The 14,572-nt window shown below is 36.4% G+C and overlaps 1 protein-coding gene across 4 annotated transcripts in view; it reads right to left on the minus strand.

Annotated features, from left to right (window-relative positions):
• The window catches only part of INTS2 (integrator complex subunit 2), a 49,730-nt gene extending 35,158 nt beyond the window's left edge, over positions 1–14,572 (minus strand). For 2 of the 4 annotated variants that reach the window (XM_081270423.1, XM_081270426.1), the window contains exons 1-8: positions 14,527–14,569; positions 12,935–13,241; positions 12,198–12,336; positions 9,796–9,898; positions 8,613–8,726; positions 5,834–5,964; positions 5,421–5,594; positions 2,318–2,544 (exon numbers count right to left, since the gene is read on the minus strand). In XM_081270423.1, coding sequence (XP_081126549.1) covers positions 2,318–2,544; positions 5,421–5,594; positions 5,834–5,964; positions 8,613–8,726; positions 9,796–9,898; positions 12,198–12,336; positions 12,935–13,241; positions 14,527–14,545 — 1,214 coding nt within the window. In that variant the 5' untranslated portion in view covers positions 14,546–14,569. Of the gene's footprint in view, positions 1–2,317; positions 2,545–5,420; positions 5,595–5,833; positions 5,965–8,612; positions 8,727–9,795; positions 9,899–12,197; positions 12,337–12,934; positions 13,242–14,266 lie in introns of all 4 variants that reach the window. The other 2 variants (XM_081270425.1, XM_081270424.1) reach the window with 2 other exon arrangements.

The following is a 14,572-nucleotide window of genomic DNA, read 5'->3' on the forward strand; positions in this document are numbered from 1 at the left end:
AGAAAATACATTGGAAAGCAGTATGGAGACTCCTCAGAAAACTTAGAATGGAACCACCATTTGACACAGTTATCCCACTCTTTGGTATATACTCAAAGGATTTAAAGAGGATATACTTTGGTATATACTCAGCATACTAGAGTGACCAGCCTCATCAAGGTTCAAGAACCTCAATTCACAATAGCTAAGCTATTGAACCAACCTAGGTGCTCTTCAACAGATGAATGGATAAAGAAAATGTGGTACATATACACAATGGAATATTACTCAGCCATAAAGAACAATGAAATTATGGCATTTGCCAGTAAATGACTAGAACTGGAGACTATCATGCTAAGTGAAATAAGCCAATCCCAAAAAAATAAAGGCTGAATATGTTTATCTCTCTGATATACAAATGCTTACTCACAATAGGCTGGGGAGATAAGTGGGGGGAATATGGGGAAGGGGATGGAATGGGAAAGACAAGGTAGTAAAATGAATCAGAATTAACTTTCTTATGTTCATAAATGAATACACAACCAGTATAACTCCACATCATGTACAACCACAAGAATGGGAAATTATACTCCATGTATGTATGATATGTCTAAATATATTCTGTTATGTATAACTAAAAAGAAAAAATTAAAAAATCAAATTAAAAAAAATACACTTAGTGTTTTTCCTAACACACAAACACAAGCATGCCTTATTTTACCCAGTAGTATGGGAACATAAAAATGAATGTGTAAGCTAAAACCATGCAACACGATCTTAATAGGCAATAATGAAAATTATAATTACATTAAGAGTTTTAAGATTTGTCAAAACTTAACTGTCAGATATAGTAAATATAGAAATGAGGAGAAAAAGTAAAACTAATATATATATATATGACTCTCTGTAACTGAAAACATTAGAAACATTCAAGTGTTTTATCTTTTTGTAAAATCTTTATCAAGAATAATTAGGTGGGGGCTGGGAATATAGCTCAGTTGGTACAGTGCCTGCCTTGCATGCACAAATCCCCAGCACTACACACACACATGCACACACACACACACAAAGAATAATTAGGTAAGGCCTGGTGACACATGCCTATAAGCCCAGCAACTCGGGAGGCTGAGGCAAAAGGATCACATGTCTACCACTGAGCTACAACTCCAGTCCTGCCATCTTCTTTTCATTGCACAATTTGTAATACAAAATGAGTATCTTTTCTATGACTTGGTGAAGTGTCATACTGCCTTCTAGGTTTGGATCATCTTCCAACATTTCATCCTTTGTACCTTCGGGTCTGAAATGAAAGTTCCTTTAAGTATAAAGAAGTTTGCTAGCATCACATACTCTGGAACACTGTCATCACTTTGAAACAATGACTTTCCTCATTTGTCTAAATGTGCTCCTTCACTCTGTTCCTCTGGATGCAAATCTAGGATCTCGCAAATGGTGCCAGTGTCAACATTCTCACAGTAAGCCACTTTCCTAAACTTTTCCCTGTAACATTTTTTTCTTTACTAGATTTTACCTTTATTGGCTAATTCCCTCTTTTGCTTATCTGTTTTTGTAAAATGTCATACTATATTATTACTGGGAGAGGAGGAAGCACTGTAATACCTATTTGGCTGTGTGAAATGAATAACAGATGTGTTGGGCTCAGTCACCAACAGACACTTAAAAGAAATGCTGATCATGATACATTCGTTATTTACATAGTGAAATGGATCCTGAAGAGCTCACAGCAAAATTTATACTTTATGTAATTAAGTTAATAATGTACTGTGATAAGTGACATGTGAACCATATTGAGGAAATAGCATTTTTTAACTAAATTGTGGTAACTGAAATTCACATATATCAGACACATAAATTAAGAACCATACATATTAACAGGGACAAATTCTAAAGGTTTCATAATACTGACTAAAAAACCTTGTGCATCATATCAATTTTAAAGAATTTATGACCTCAGTTGCAAAAGGAAATATATGAGAGATTCACTTTAGCTGCTTGGATCAGGTTAAGGATCTCTCATTCAGTGATCTCGTTGAGCTGTGGTGAAATTAGTTTTCCTTTACAATGTAATTCGAAATTGACAAACTGCTCTGAGCCTTCCCATATTTACATAATTCTACTTGCAATCTGACCAAAATAGATACATACATCCCTGTATAGAAATGCTTGGCACAAGAACTTTAATCTTGATATATGCCAGCTACTACAGGAGCTGAATGAAATCTAAATCCTCAAAATAAAAGCCTTTGGTTCACTTTCTTGGGATTGGAAATAAGAAAGTAAAATGACAAAAAAGGGAAAATATCAAAGTATTGAATACTTGAGTCCAGCGATCCCCATCAAAGCACAGTACAGACGTAAGAGTGCGCTGGCTTTCACAACATGCTCTTCTTTCAGTCCTGAATACACAGACACATTGGGCTCCATTTCCACATCAGCTTCTTCCACAATTCGGGTACTTCTTACTGTGGGAAGAATGCCCATCAACTCCAGAAGAAGCTGCCTCCTCATTTGCCAAAGGACAGAACTGCTGGTCTCTCTTTTTCTCTGTAAGAAATATGAACAAAGAAAAAAAAGAAGGCATGAAGCATTTACTAAATTAGAAGAGTCTCAAACAGATCTTCCCCTCCCCCTCCTTTTTTTTTTTTTTTTTTTTGGTGTGTGTGTGTGTGTGTAGTACTAGGGATCAAACCCAGAGCTTTACACATGCTAGGCAAGTGTGAAGGCCCCAGATCTCCCTATTTAAACACTCGAAATTGATGCATGTGAGAAGGTTATCATAACTTCAGAATCTCATTTTAACAAGCCAAGAAAACTAAAAATCCACTGGTTTGTCTGAAGACTACTCACACCCTGATTTGGATTGGTTGCAGAGGAAAGACTAAATAATGTAGAATATTATTTAATATTGTAGAATATTATTTAAATGATAGTTTCAAAATCATAATGTATCATAGTATAAAACAATAAGATTTTGGAGACAAAAGATCTTGAGTTCAAACCCTAGTACTATAATTAGATAATTATATACTTTAGATACATTAGTTAACCTCTCTGAACTACAATTCCCTTACTAACAAGAAAGCAAATATTTGATTAATATTAATCTTACAGAGCTGTTATAATTAACAGTCTACAAGCCTATAATTACTACAGTTCTTCTGGCAAGAATGTTGTCTCAAGTCATTTTTTTATCCTGCAGGGCCTAACACTATGTCTAACATGTAGGAAGCACTCAATGTCTGTTAAGAAAATGAATGAAAAAGATAATAAATATGCAAGCAGTTCTAAACTAAAAAGGAGCCAAGTGCTCCTTTTTTTCATATTGGAGTCAATTTCCAATTTTTCATATTAGCATCAAATATGAAAAAAAGGGCTGGGAACGCAGCTCAGTGGATAAGGACCCCTGGGTTTAATCCCCAGGACCACAGGGAAAAGAAAAAAAAAAAAAAAGAAAGATATTATTTGATTCCAATCAAAAGTTATCTAGAACAGGTAAATTAATTCAGACAGAAAGTAGAATAAAGGTTACTAGGGATTTGCAAGGGAGAGGAGGAATGGGAAGTTTAATGGGTATATATAATGAGTACAATTTCTGTTTGGGATAATTAAAAACACTGTAAATATTTTAATGCCACTGACCTGTATGCTTAAAAATTATTAATATGAGCCAGATGAGGTGATACATGCCTGTAATCCCAGCTACTGGGATCAGGGTAATCGACTAAGGCAGGAAGATTCAGCCCCAACAATTTAATAAGGCCCTAAGCAATTTGGCAAGACTTTGTCTCCAAAAGAAATTTTTTAAAGACCCTATATCAAAATAAAAATCCAAAAAGGGCTGGCATAGGCTGGGGTTGTGGCTCAGCAGTAAAGTACTTGCCTAGCACATGTGAGGCCCTGGGTTCAATCCTCGGCACCACATATAAATTCACAGAACCACATATAAATAAATAAAATAAAGGTATTATTTGTCCAATTATAACTAAAAAAATAAATATTAAAAAAAAAAAAAAAGGGCTGGCATGTGGCATTTAGCTCAGTTGTAAAATGTGTGCCCAGCATTTGAGTTCTGGGGATCTCAACTACCACACAAAAAAATAAAAGATTAAGTGGTAAACTTTATGTTATGTATCTTTTATCACTACATACATACACACACACACACACAAATACATTAAAATTATAGAATATAATTTCTTTAGATGATCCTATACAACAGTTGTCATGAGTCTGATCCACAATCCTGGTGATTTCCAAGATGCTTTCAGGAGGTCCCAGAAAGGCAAAAAATATTTCCTTTAGTAACACTAAGACAATGCCTTTTTTTTACACTATTCTCATAAGTATACAATGAATTTTTCCAAAGTTTTCTATTAAACCACAAATTGAAAAGATTTGAAAAAAATCTCTATATTAAATAATATTACTACTCACAAAATTTTTTGTTTAGGAAAATATATTTTCCATTAAAAAGATACTATGTTCATATTTCATACTGGTACTATTGCTAATTTTTTTTTTGTAGTTGTAGATGGGCAGCATGCCTTCATTTTATTTATTTTTATATGGTGTTGAGGATCAAACCCAGTGCCTCACATGTACAAGACAAGCACTCTGCCACTGAGCTACAGCCCCAGCCCTATTATTGCTATTTTTAATAAATTAAATACATACTTCAAAAAAATTTTGGCTTTAATTTTTCCCCTCTTCCAGTACTAGAAATTAGACCCAGGAGCATTCTTCTTTTTTGGTACTGGGGATTGAACTCAGGGGCCTTTAACCCCCGAGCCACATCCCAGCCCTATTTTGTATTTTATTGAGAGACAGGGTCTCATTGAGTTGCTAAGCACCTCACCATTGCTTGGATTGGCTTTGAACTCGCAGTCCCCCAGGAGCATTCTACTACTGAACTACATCCACAGGTCCCAAACACCTTTTTTTTTTTGGAGACAGGGTCTCACTAAGTCTTAAGGTTGCCTGAAACTTGCAATTCTCCTACCTCAGCCTCCTTTCAAGTCATTACAGGCATGCACCACCACACCAGGCTACTGTTAATTTCTAACATGGGAAATATAAAAAGATAAAAATTACATAAACAAAAGTCCTTTCATATCCTCAAGCATTCCTTAAAAGCTGAGAAAGTCCCTGAAATTAAGTTTAAGAACCATTATTCTGGGCTGGGGCTGTAGCTCAGTGACAGAGAGCTTGCCTTGCACGTGTGAGGTACTGGGTTCAAACCTCAGCATCACATAAAAATAAACAAATAAAATAAAGGCATTCTGTCCATCTACAACTATTAAAAAAATTTTTTAAAAAAGAACCATTATTCTAATAACATCTTCCTAAACATGTTTCTTCTTCCGCTTTTAGTAACTGCCAAAATATCCTAATCCTTAGCCTACAGGGATATATAATCTCACCTGCTGTCCATTTCGGATAAAAGTTCCAAACCATGTCCGGACTTTCGCATTTGTTCCAAGAAGCAAACCACTAACAAAACAAACCAAGTCACTCACTCCATCTTCACAAGCTTCGTTTTTAGTGTGATCCAATGTTAAAGCCACCCCAAGGCCTGGCAAGTGACATTCCTCCACCTAACACAGCAAAGAAAACAAACTCAATATTAAAAGGAAAAGAGTCAGAATGTTTCAAAATTTAAAGCATCTAAGTTTAGAGAAAAAATAAGACAAAACATAAAAACCCAGAGAGGAAGATAACACATCCAGTATGTAATTAAAATCTGCAACCTCTATAAGATTCTAAAACTATCTTAAGAAAAGTACTTTGTCCTAATATAAAGTGCTTTAATTCATAAAACAACAGGGTCTCTTACCACCATGCCTCGGACCTTCAGGGCCTGAGAAGGATTCATTTTACATAAGAATCGTAAGGCATCTGTCCTGCGCCTTCCTCCAAGACTTTCTTCATCTTGTCGTTCTCCATTTTTTATCAGGCCTCTACAAACTAAATATTTAAGAATCTCTATTATTTTAAGATGTTTTTCACACCAGTCCTTTTAATTTTTTAAGACAGGGTCTCACTAAATTGCTTAGGGCCTTGCTAAATTGTTGAGGCTGCCTCAAACTTGCAATGCTCCTGTGTTAGCCTCTCAAATCACTGGGATATATATAGATGTACACCACCATGCCACGCAAACAGAAGAATTTTTTTTAATGTTGCTTTAAATTTTATATACACACACACAAGGGATGACTCAGGAGCAATTAACCACTAAGCTATAATATCCCCAGCCTATTCTTCTTTTTGAGACAGGGCCTTACTAAATTGCTGAGTCTGGCCTTGAACTTGCCATCCTCCTGTCTTGCCTTCCAAATCACTGGGATTACAATGCCCAGCTGAAAAGAAGTATCTAAGTGGATATCACACAAGGAGCAAAAACAGACAAAGTCAGGAATTATAACCCTAGATCCAGTACTTTTCCTCCCTGGAAAAATTACAATTCACAGATCACCTTGCTTAACAAAAGTTGTTTTTACTTTTATATCACTCAGACCCAAATAACAATCTTCAGTTATTAGTACTTTAAAAGAAAGGTGAAATTTATTCATTGATTTTTCTAAACTTATACCCAGTACTTTTGGCAAACTGTCAGTAATAAAGCTTAAAAAAAATGGTCTGGGGCTGGGGATGTGGCTCAAGCGGTAGCGCGCTCGCCTGGCATGCGTGCGGCCCAGGTTCCATCCTCAGCACCACATACAAACAAAGATGTTGTGTCCGCCGAAAACTAAAAAATAAATATTAAAAATTCTCTCTCTCTCTCTCTCCTCTCTCTCTCTCTCTTTAAAAAAAAAAGGTCTGACTGTTGATATTTCTGATGACATATATCTCATATTGCTCTTTGACTGTATTGGAGATGTCTCCTCTTTGCTCCCTCAGCATAGAGATCACATCTTCTAGTTGTCTGACATATATTACTGGTATAACATTGGGGTATAATGGCAAAAAGAAAAAAATTTAGGGCTACATACTCACTATACTTAAATTTGCAATGTCAATACAATTTTGAAATTCCTGAGCTTGGTATATCTATAATGAATACTCACTAAAAACTTTCAAAAGATAAAATCTGATGGGGCTGGGGTTGTGGCTCAGTGGTAGAGCGCTTGTCTAGCATGTGTGAGGCACTTGATTTGATCCCTAGCACCACATAAAAATAAACAAATAAAATAAAGGTATTGTTTCCATCTACAAATAAAAAAATATATCTAAAACAAAATGAAAAGATCTGAAATAGAATTCCATAAAATATCTCTTCCTAGAACTAAAAAAAAAAAAAAAAGAAAAAAGAAAAGAAAGAAAGAAAATTAGGTCCTAGCTGACTATAGTCCCAGCCAGATACTAGAGCTACTAGGGACCTGCTGTGGTAACAAAGAGAGACCCCCCCCCCACCTCAAAAAAAAGATCCTAAGGAGAGGATGGCCTTAGGCCTGAGCCTAAGCAAATCCATTTTAAAAACTCCAGCTTGAAACCTATAGTCTCACCAGGCTTGCCTAATGGAGCCCACCAGTGTGGCCCTCAGGCACAAACAAGTCACTTCCTCCATCCTAAAAAACTGGTGAAAAGATCAGGGTGGGGATAAGATGTTTTAACTCCAGGATAAATGATGTCATTTAGAAATCTGGTGGCAGCTGATAAGGACTGAAAGGGAGTAAAGCCCCAAAATTTGGTATAAATAATACAGCAAGTGAACAGACATTTAGCCAGCCAACAATGATGCCCTCACGCTGAGATCCTAATGAGGACCTAGATTGACACTCCAATTCTTCTGCCTGAACCTCTGTGTTATCCTCACTGCTCTCAAATTCTACAGCTGCATCTTGAACCTGGTGAGAGCCGCAACTTCTCCCAGCCATCCTCTCCTCAACCTGCCCTCAGCTCCACCCCAGAAGAAGCCTCCCTTGGTTCCTAACCTGATCAAGGCAGTCTGAGTGCGTATCTGCTGGACTAAGGCTTGCGACTTTTGATCTGACACTTCAACTTAGCACACAAAGGGAATGTCTGTCATTATCCTGTCATGATTAAGTATGTTTGCAGTGCTTAGAATTAATTAATCTAGAAATGTTTGCTGTGAATTAATTAATCTAGAATTGTTTGCTAAGAATTGATTCTGACCATTGTAGTGCCTAGTATTAAGGATTGTTGTTTTCTTGATTAAGAACCTATAGAGGGCTGGGGATATGGCTCAAGCGGTAATGCGCTTGTCTGGCATGAGCGGGGCGCTGGGTTCCATCCTCAGCACCACATAAAATAAAATGAAGACGTTGTGTCCACCGAAAACTGAAGAGTGGGACTGGAGTTGCAGCTCAACAGTAAAGCGCTTGCCTAGCATGTGTGAGGCACTGGGTTTGATTCTCAGCACCACATATAAATAAATAAAATAAAGGTCTACCAACAATTAAAAAAAATAAAAGAACTTATAGAGTAAAATTGTATTGAGTGATTTGAGTGAATAAAGCATTGAAAAGGGCAAAAGCACATGGACATTCTTTATTTCTCCCCCTTGACTGTGTAAGTTGCACCTTTTGCCCATCGCAACACCTATACATGCCCAACCAAATGTTTTCAATATTCCATTTTTAAATTATATTTACCTTCATTAAAACTATCAGGAACATTGGCCACCAAGAGACACAAGAACCAAGCACCATTTCTAACATGTAGTAAGGCTTCAGCTACATCAACTATAGGAAGCAAGGAAGGGAGCTCTATAAGAAAACAAAATCAATAGCACTATTAAATAAGATATTTCATTATGTTAAACATAAATGTCTTTTGATATTTCAAAAATGCTACCAAAATGCAACTAAAATACATATTTTTCATAGTCTAGAGCTGACCTGTTCAGTAGGATAGCAATTAGCCACACATGAATGGTTAAATTTAAGTTAAATGATATTTAAAATAGTTCATTTCCTCAGTCACACTGCTAGATTTCAAATAATCCACAGTCACACATGGCTAATGGCTACTAATTGAATAGCACAACATAGAATACTGCAGAAAGTTTCATTGAATAATGTTGGTTTAAAAAGAAATTTTCACAAAATTCTTTGCATTTTTATGTTTTCATTTTTATTTTATATCATACATATATATTATAAAAAAATCTGGAAAATACAAAAAGGTAAAAAAAAAATTAAAATTAGCTCTAATCCATTACTCAACGTTAACATTAAATGTTTTATTTAAATTCCTCCCATGGATATTGTTTTTGTCTTAAATTTTAACAACACTGGGACTATATTTTATTTACTACTCTGCCCTTTGCTTTTTTCATTTAACACACTATAAACATTTTCCAAAATCATTAAGAAACAGTAAAATCAATAAACCATCTTAATGTGTACATAATATTCCATACTATAGAAATAAAATAACTCACCTAATGATTGTTCTACCAGTAGTCTTATTTATTTATTTATTTATTTATTTATTTATTTATTTATTTATGTACTGGGGAAATGAACCTAGAGGTGAGCTACATCCCCAGCCTTTTTATTTTTAAACTCAGGGTTTTACTAAGTTGTTAGGGCCTCACTAAGTTACTGAGGCTGGCCCCAAACTTGCCATACTCCTTTCTTAGCCTCGTAAGTCACTGTAATTACACATATAAGCCACTGCACCCAGCCTACTAGTCACTCTTATCTTGAACTTTTCAGGTTTATATTTTTAGTAGATGATCCCTAAAATAACAACATTCCACCCCAAGAAGTTAAATAGTATCATTCAACAAGAAACTGTATCTGAAATGTATCTTTGTACTCAATACAATACCTGCTTGTAAAATACAAAGTACATCTGCAGCTTCCTCCAAATAGACTGGACTCTCAAAAAGCTCAGAAGACTTGAAAAAAAATTCTCCATTGGATTCAGACACCTTTAAAAAAAAGAAACAATAATAACTGTATTAATATCAGACAATAAATGAAATCCCTGACTATTTTTATAATTACTAGTTGAGCTCACAAAATATGTCTCTTAATATGTTACTAATATACTGTAACGGAATATACAATATTGGTTAATTTCAACCATTTTGAGCCACAATTATTATTCAGACATGGTAACATTAATCTCAAGCACTGATTTCTTTTTTTTTTTTTAAAGAGAGAGTGAGAGAGGAGAGAGAGAGAGAGAATTTTTTTTAATATTTATTTTTTAGTTCTCGGCGGACACAACATCCTTGTTGGTATGTGGTGCTGAGGATCGAACCCGGGCCGCACGCATGCCAGGCGAGTGCGCTACCGCTTGAGCCGCATCCCCAGCCCCTCAAGCACTGATTTCTATATACATATTTGGAGTTATCCAAAATTAAAGACTAAGGCAAAGAAATTATCTAGGCATGCTATTCATATAAAATGAAGCTTAAGAAAGTCAAAAACTGGGCTGGGGTTGTGGCTCAGTGGTAGAGCACTTGCCTAGTATGTGTGAGGCACTGGGTTCGATTCTCAGCACCACGTATAAATAAATGAATAAAGTAAAAACATAATCAATGTCTTAAAAAAATAAAAAACAAAGTCAAAAACTGAGCCAAGCATAGTGGTGCACATCTGTAATCCCAGCTACTCTGGCAGCTGAGGTAGGAGGAGGCAAGCCTATGCAATTTAATAAAATCCTGTCTCAAAATTTAAAAAAAAAAAAAAAATTTTTTTTAAAGGGGCTTGCAGTGTAGGAAGTTGAAAAGCACCCCTGGATTCAATCCCCAGTACAACAACAACAACAAAAAAATCTGTAAACTTAAAACAGCATTTTAACAATAAAAATTCATGTTCAATTCTAAAAAACAAAACAAATAAAAAGGCTGGGATGTAGAGTCACTGAGTTCAATCTCCAGTACCACCAAAAGAAAAAAAAAAAAAAAGATGCATAAAAGTTTGGGTTGAAATTAAAGAAGATCAGTATAGTGGGAAAGAATTAAAGAATTACTTGTGATAAGAAAAATTTTTGAATGATTTGTAATATAACCTTAAAAACTTTTATCTAAAACTAGCTAAAAAGCTAGACATGGGGCTGGGGATGTGGCTCAAGAGGTAGCACGCTCGCCTGGCATGCGTGTAGCCCGGGTTCGATCCTCAGCACCACATACAAACAAAGATGTTGTGTTCGCCAATAACTAAAAAATAAATATTAAAATTCTCTGTCTCTCTCTCTCTTAAAAAAAAAAAAAGCTAGACATGGTGGCACACACCTGTAATCCCAGTGACTTGGAAGGCTGAGGCAAGATGATCCCAAGTTGTAGGCCAGCCTCAGAAATTTAGTGAGACCCTGTCTCAAAATAAAAATCAAAAAAAGACTGGGGATGTAGATCAACACCCTTGGGTTCAATCCCAACTATGAAAAATAAAAAATAAAACTAACTACCCCAACCCCATGCACACACAACAGTATCCTCTTTAAAAACAGAACTGAATTTTTTCTTATCCATAATTTTAAAACTATACTGTATTTACAAAAAATTAACTGACCCCGAAATTCCAATAGTAAATAATTTTGTTTCTGAAACCTTGGGTCTAATCTCATATGTCATTTTAATATAAAAACCCAATTTAGTTCTTCACAGATTCCAGAAAATTTAGAACATTTAAATTCAAAGTTTCATTTAACCATAATTACCCAGAAGTCCATGACAAAGTAATGTATAATTTTTCTAAGAGAAGAACTTTAACTCTTTAGTATAGCAATTAAATCATCTAGTGAGGCTAGCCAATCAATCACCCTATATCCAACTTAGTTTTGTACTCCTTACTCAGTATCATATGACATATTTGATGCTTATCTAGTACCTAAATGAATTACACAATTTTTTCAGTTATATTTCACTACATTATATGAGGCAAATTACATCTCTAAAGGTACTATCAAACTTGCTATTTTTATAAATTTTGAGATCAGTTCCTTTCTAAATGTCAAGCCCTTGTATGGATTCCATGTGTGTGTGTGGGGGGGGAGGCGCAATCCCTATGATAGAAGATGCAGAATGGGCATAAGTGGGAAAAAAAAAAAAAACTAGAGAAAGTCTTTAAGGCATGCTTTTAATCTCCTTTCAGTTGTTGAAAGGAAAACATATCAAATAGAAATACCATACTGCCTGCTTTCTTGCCTCCATTTTTGTCTACCTTTCTGGTATATAGACTTTAAATCATGAATACTTTGAGCTATGGTTAAAAATTAAGCACCTTGTTCATAATGGCCAACAGTTCACTAAGCACAAGACGCAATCGACGAGGTGAATCACTGTGTTCAAATTCTAATGTTAGTCCGTGTTGAAGTTGTGATACCAGGATGCTCTCTCCACTGCCTCCTCCAAGTTTATGCCTAATGAAGTACAAACATATAAAACAACTATTATAGGAACAATGACATGGAAATAATTGCATAAAATTATCTATTACTAAAATACCCTATGAATTATACACTTTAAATATTCACTATTACTTCTGAAATACTAGTTTGCCCATATATTTCAGAAATTCACAAGGTATGTAAAGACTGCCTCACAACTCATAGTTAACACTCACTTCCCTTAATAACACTGGCTTATTTCCAGATTCACAATGGGTAGGGAAGGTTATAATATCAGCCCAGAATCTTTAGATATCAATGTGATGTTAAACACCTCCCAAGTGATTTCTATAAACCATTCTAATCTAGTGGAAGCTATCATACCCACTTCCCACCAAGAATTACTAATCAGTTTACCCTAAACACAATAGTACACGGCCATATTTTCCTATGCAACATTTTATAATACAGAACTCACAAGTTCCTACAATTTTAACTATAAATAGAAAAGACCTAAATAAAATACTCTCCAAAATTTACATTCTCTTTTTTCTCTCTGCTCTGAAAATTTTTGATGTTCTACTCTTTGGAACATTCAAATAAATCCCAATCCATATATTATACAACATACCTAAGCTGTTGTTCTTTGCTGGCATCTTGTTCTAAAGCATGAAAATCCACAGACAACAACGCAACAATGGAGTTGACAGCTTCCACTCCAGAGAGAAGGCGAAGGATAAGTTTTTTATCCTGAGCCCAGCTTTGGCTCTGGTCAGCAGGAGCACAAAGTGCCATCCGCACCAAGCAGGGCAGCAGAAGTCTTAATTCTGGATCACTTAAAGATGCCAAGCGAACAACATCCACCTTCTGCATTGCCTCAAAAGCAAAAGGGCTGACAAACTGAAGGCTTGTGCACTCAGTCATTATCACTGTTGATCCTAATAATTAAAAATAAATTAAATTAATTAATTAATAAAAATAGAGCTATAATTTCCACATGTATGTACACTCCTCTTTTTAAAAACCTGAAAAAGGTGATAGATCATTAATAGGTCTCTATGTTGGCAATGTTCCTGGCAATGTTCCAAGACCAGCTTTCCCTGTATCCCTACCTTCTACTGCCATCTGGAAAATGAAAAAGAAAACAAGAATATACCAGTGTCTTTTCCAGCCATAGGAGTCTTCTGCTCTAATACTCTTGTTTTACAAAGAAGTATATAAAGTCCAGAGAATTAAGTTACAGATCCAAAGCAGTATTAGTAGTTAATGGCGAAATCCCGAAGTTGAACCCTCATATACTATATACCATTTCAAGGCTTTCTTTTCTTCAACAGACCAGTAACATGAGATCCACAAAACGTGAATGAAAGTAAATGAATGGCCATAGCCATACTTTTGCAGCATCACCCGCCTAACCAACAGGTGTAAGGAATTGTTGGGCTTCTATTTCCCACACTACAGGACATGGAAACACTGGCCAATCACCTCATTGGCCAAAAATAATGTCAGAGTTAAGGCTCTGAAGACCACAACACTATCCTATGTCTCCTGCGTTACTGGGTAAAAAAAGCAGATGTTTGTGGGTGCAATTAGCTAAGAGAGAAAGGTGAGTGCCACTCTGGCAGTTGTGTATCTTCAGAAGTAATCAAAGACACCAAAAAAGGGAGAGGGGGGCCACCGACCGAGCAGGTAGCCAAAGCCGTCCTCTCTTAAGACCGACCGACTAGCAGAACTGTGGGAGGAAAGAGCCGTGGGAAGAAACGTTGCTTTGCTTTCAAGCAGGAGCAGCTGGTCTTTTAGTAGAGGGGTGGGCTGATGGAGCAGAGGCTCCAAGAACCAGCGTTCACACGTCTTACTCCAGGGACAACGAGAACCAACAAGTCCCTCAGGCTGAAAAAAGTCTGACCGGCTGCCGACAAAGACCTGGAAACGCGCTGAGATCTGAGAAGCGGACGCTTCGTACCTTAAAATCTACCCTCCAGTCTCAAGGGACCCCACTCGAATTCCGCGTCCTAGAGGCAGAAATCTAGAGCGCGGTCCGAAGTTGGGCCTAGCGATAATCCGGATCCCCAAAACTCTAGCTGTGCCCGAGTCGATTTGGGCACCAAGAACTTAGACGCTGGGACCAACCGAGTCGTCGATAAGATGGGGACAGGATGGGGACACCGCACAAAGGCAGAATCGAGCCTGGAGAGAGGGAAAAGCAGAGGAGCTTTTTTCAACCTGCACCCAGCACCTTCATTCATCCCCAGCGTCTGGCTCCCGCCGG

This window comes from Spermophilus citellus, assembly GCF_964194105.1.
Source record: "Spermophilus citellus genome assembly, chromosome: 17".
Lineage (NCBI taxonomy): Eukaryota > Metazoa > Chordata > Mammalia > Rodentia > Sciuridae > Spermophilus > Spermophilus citellus.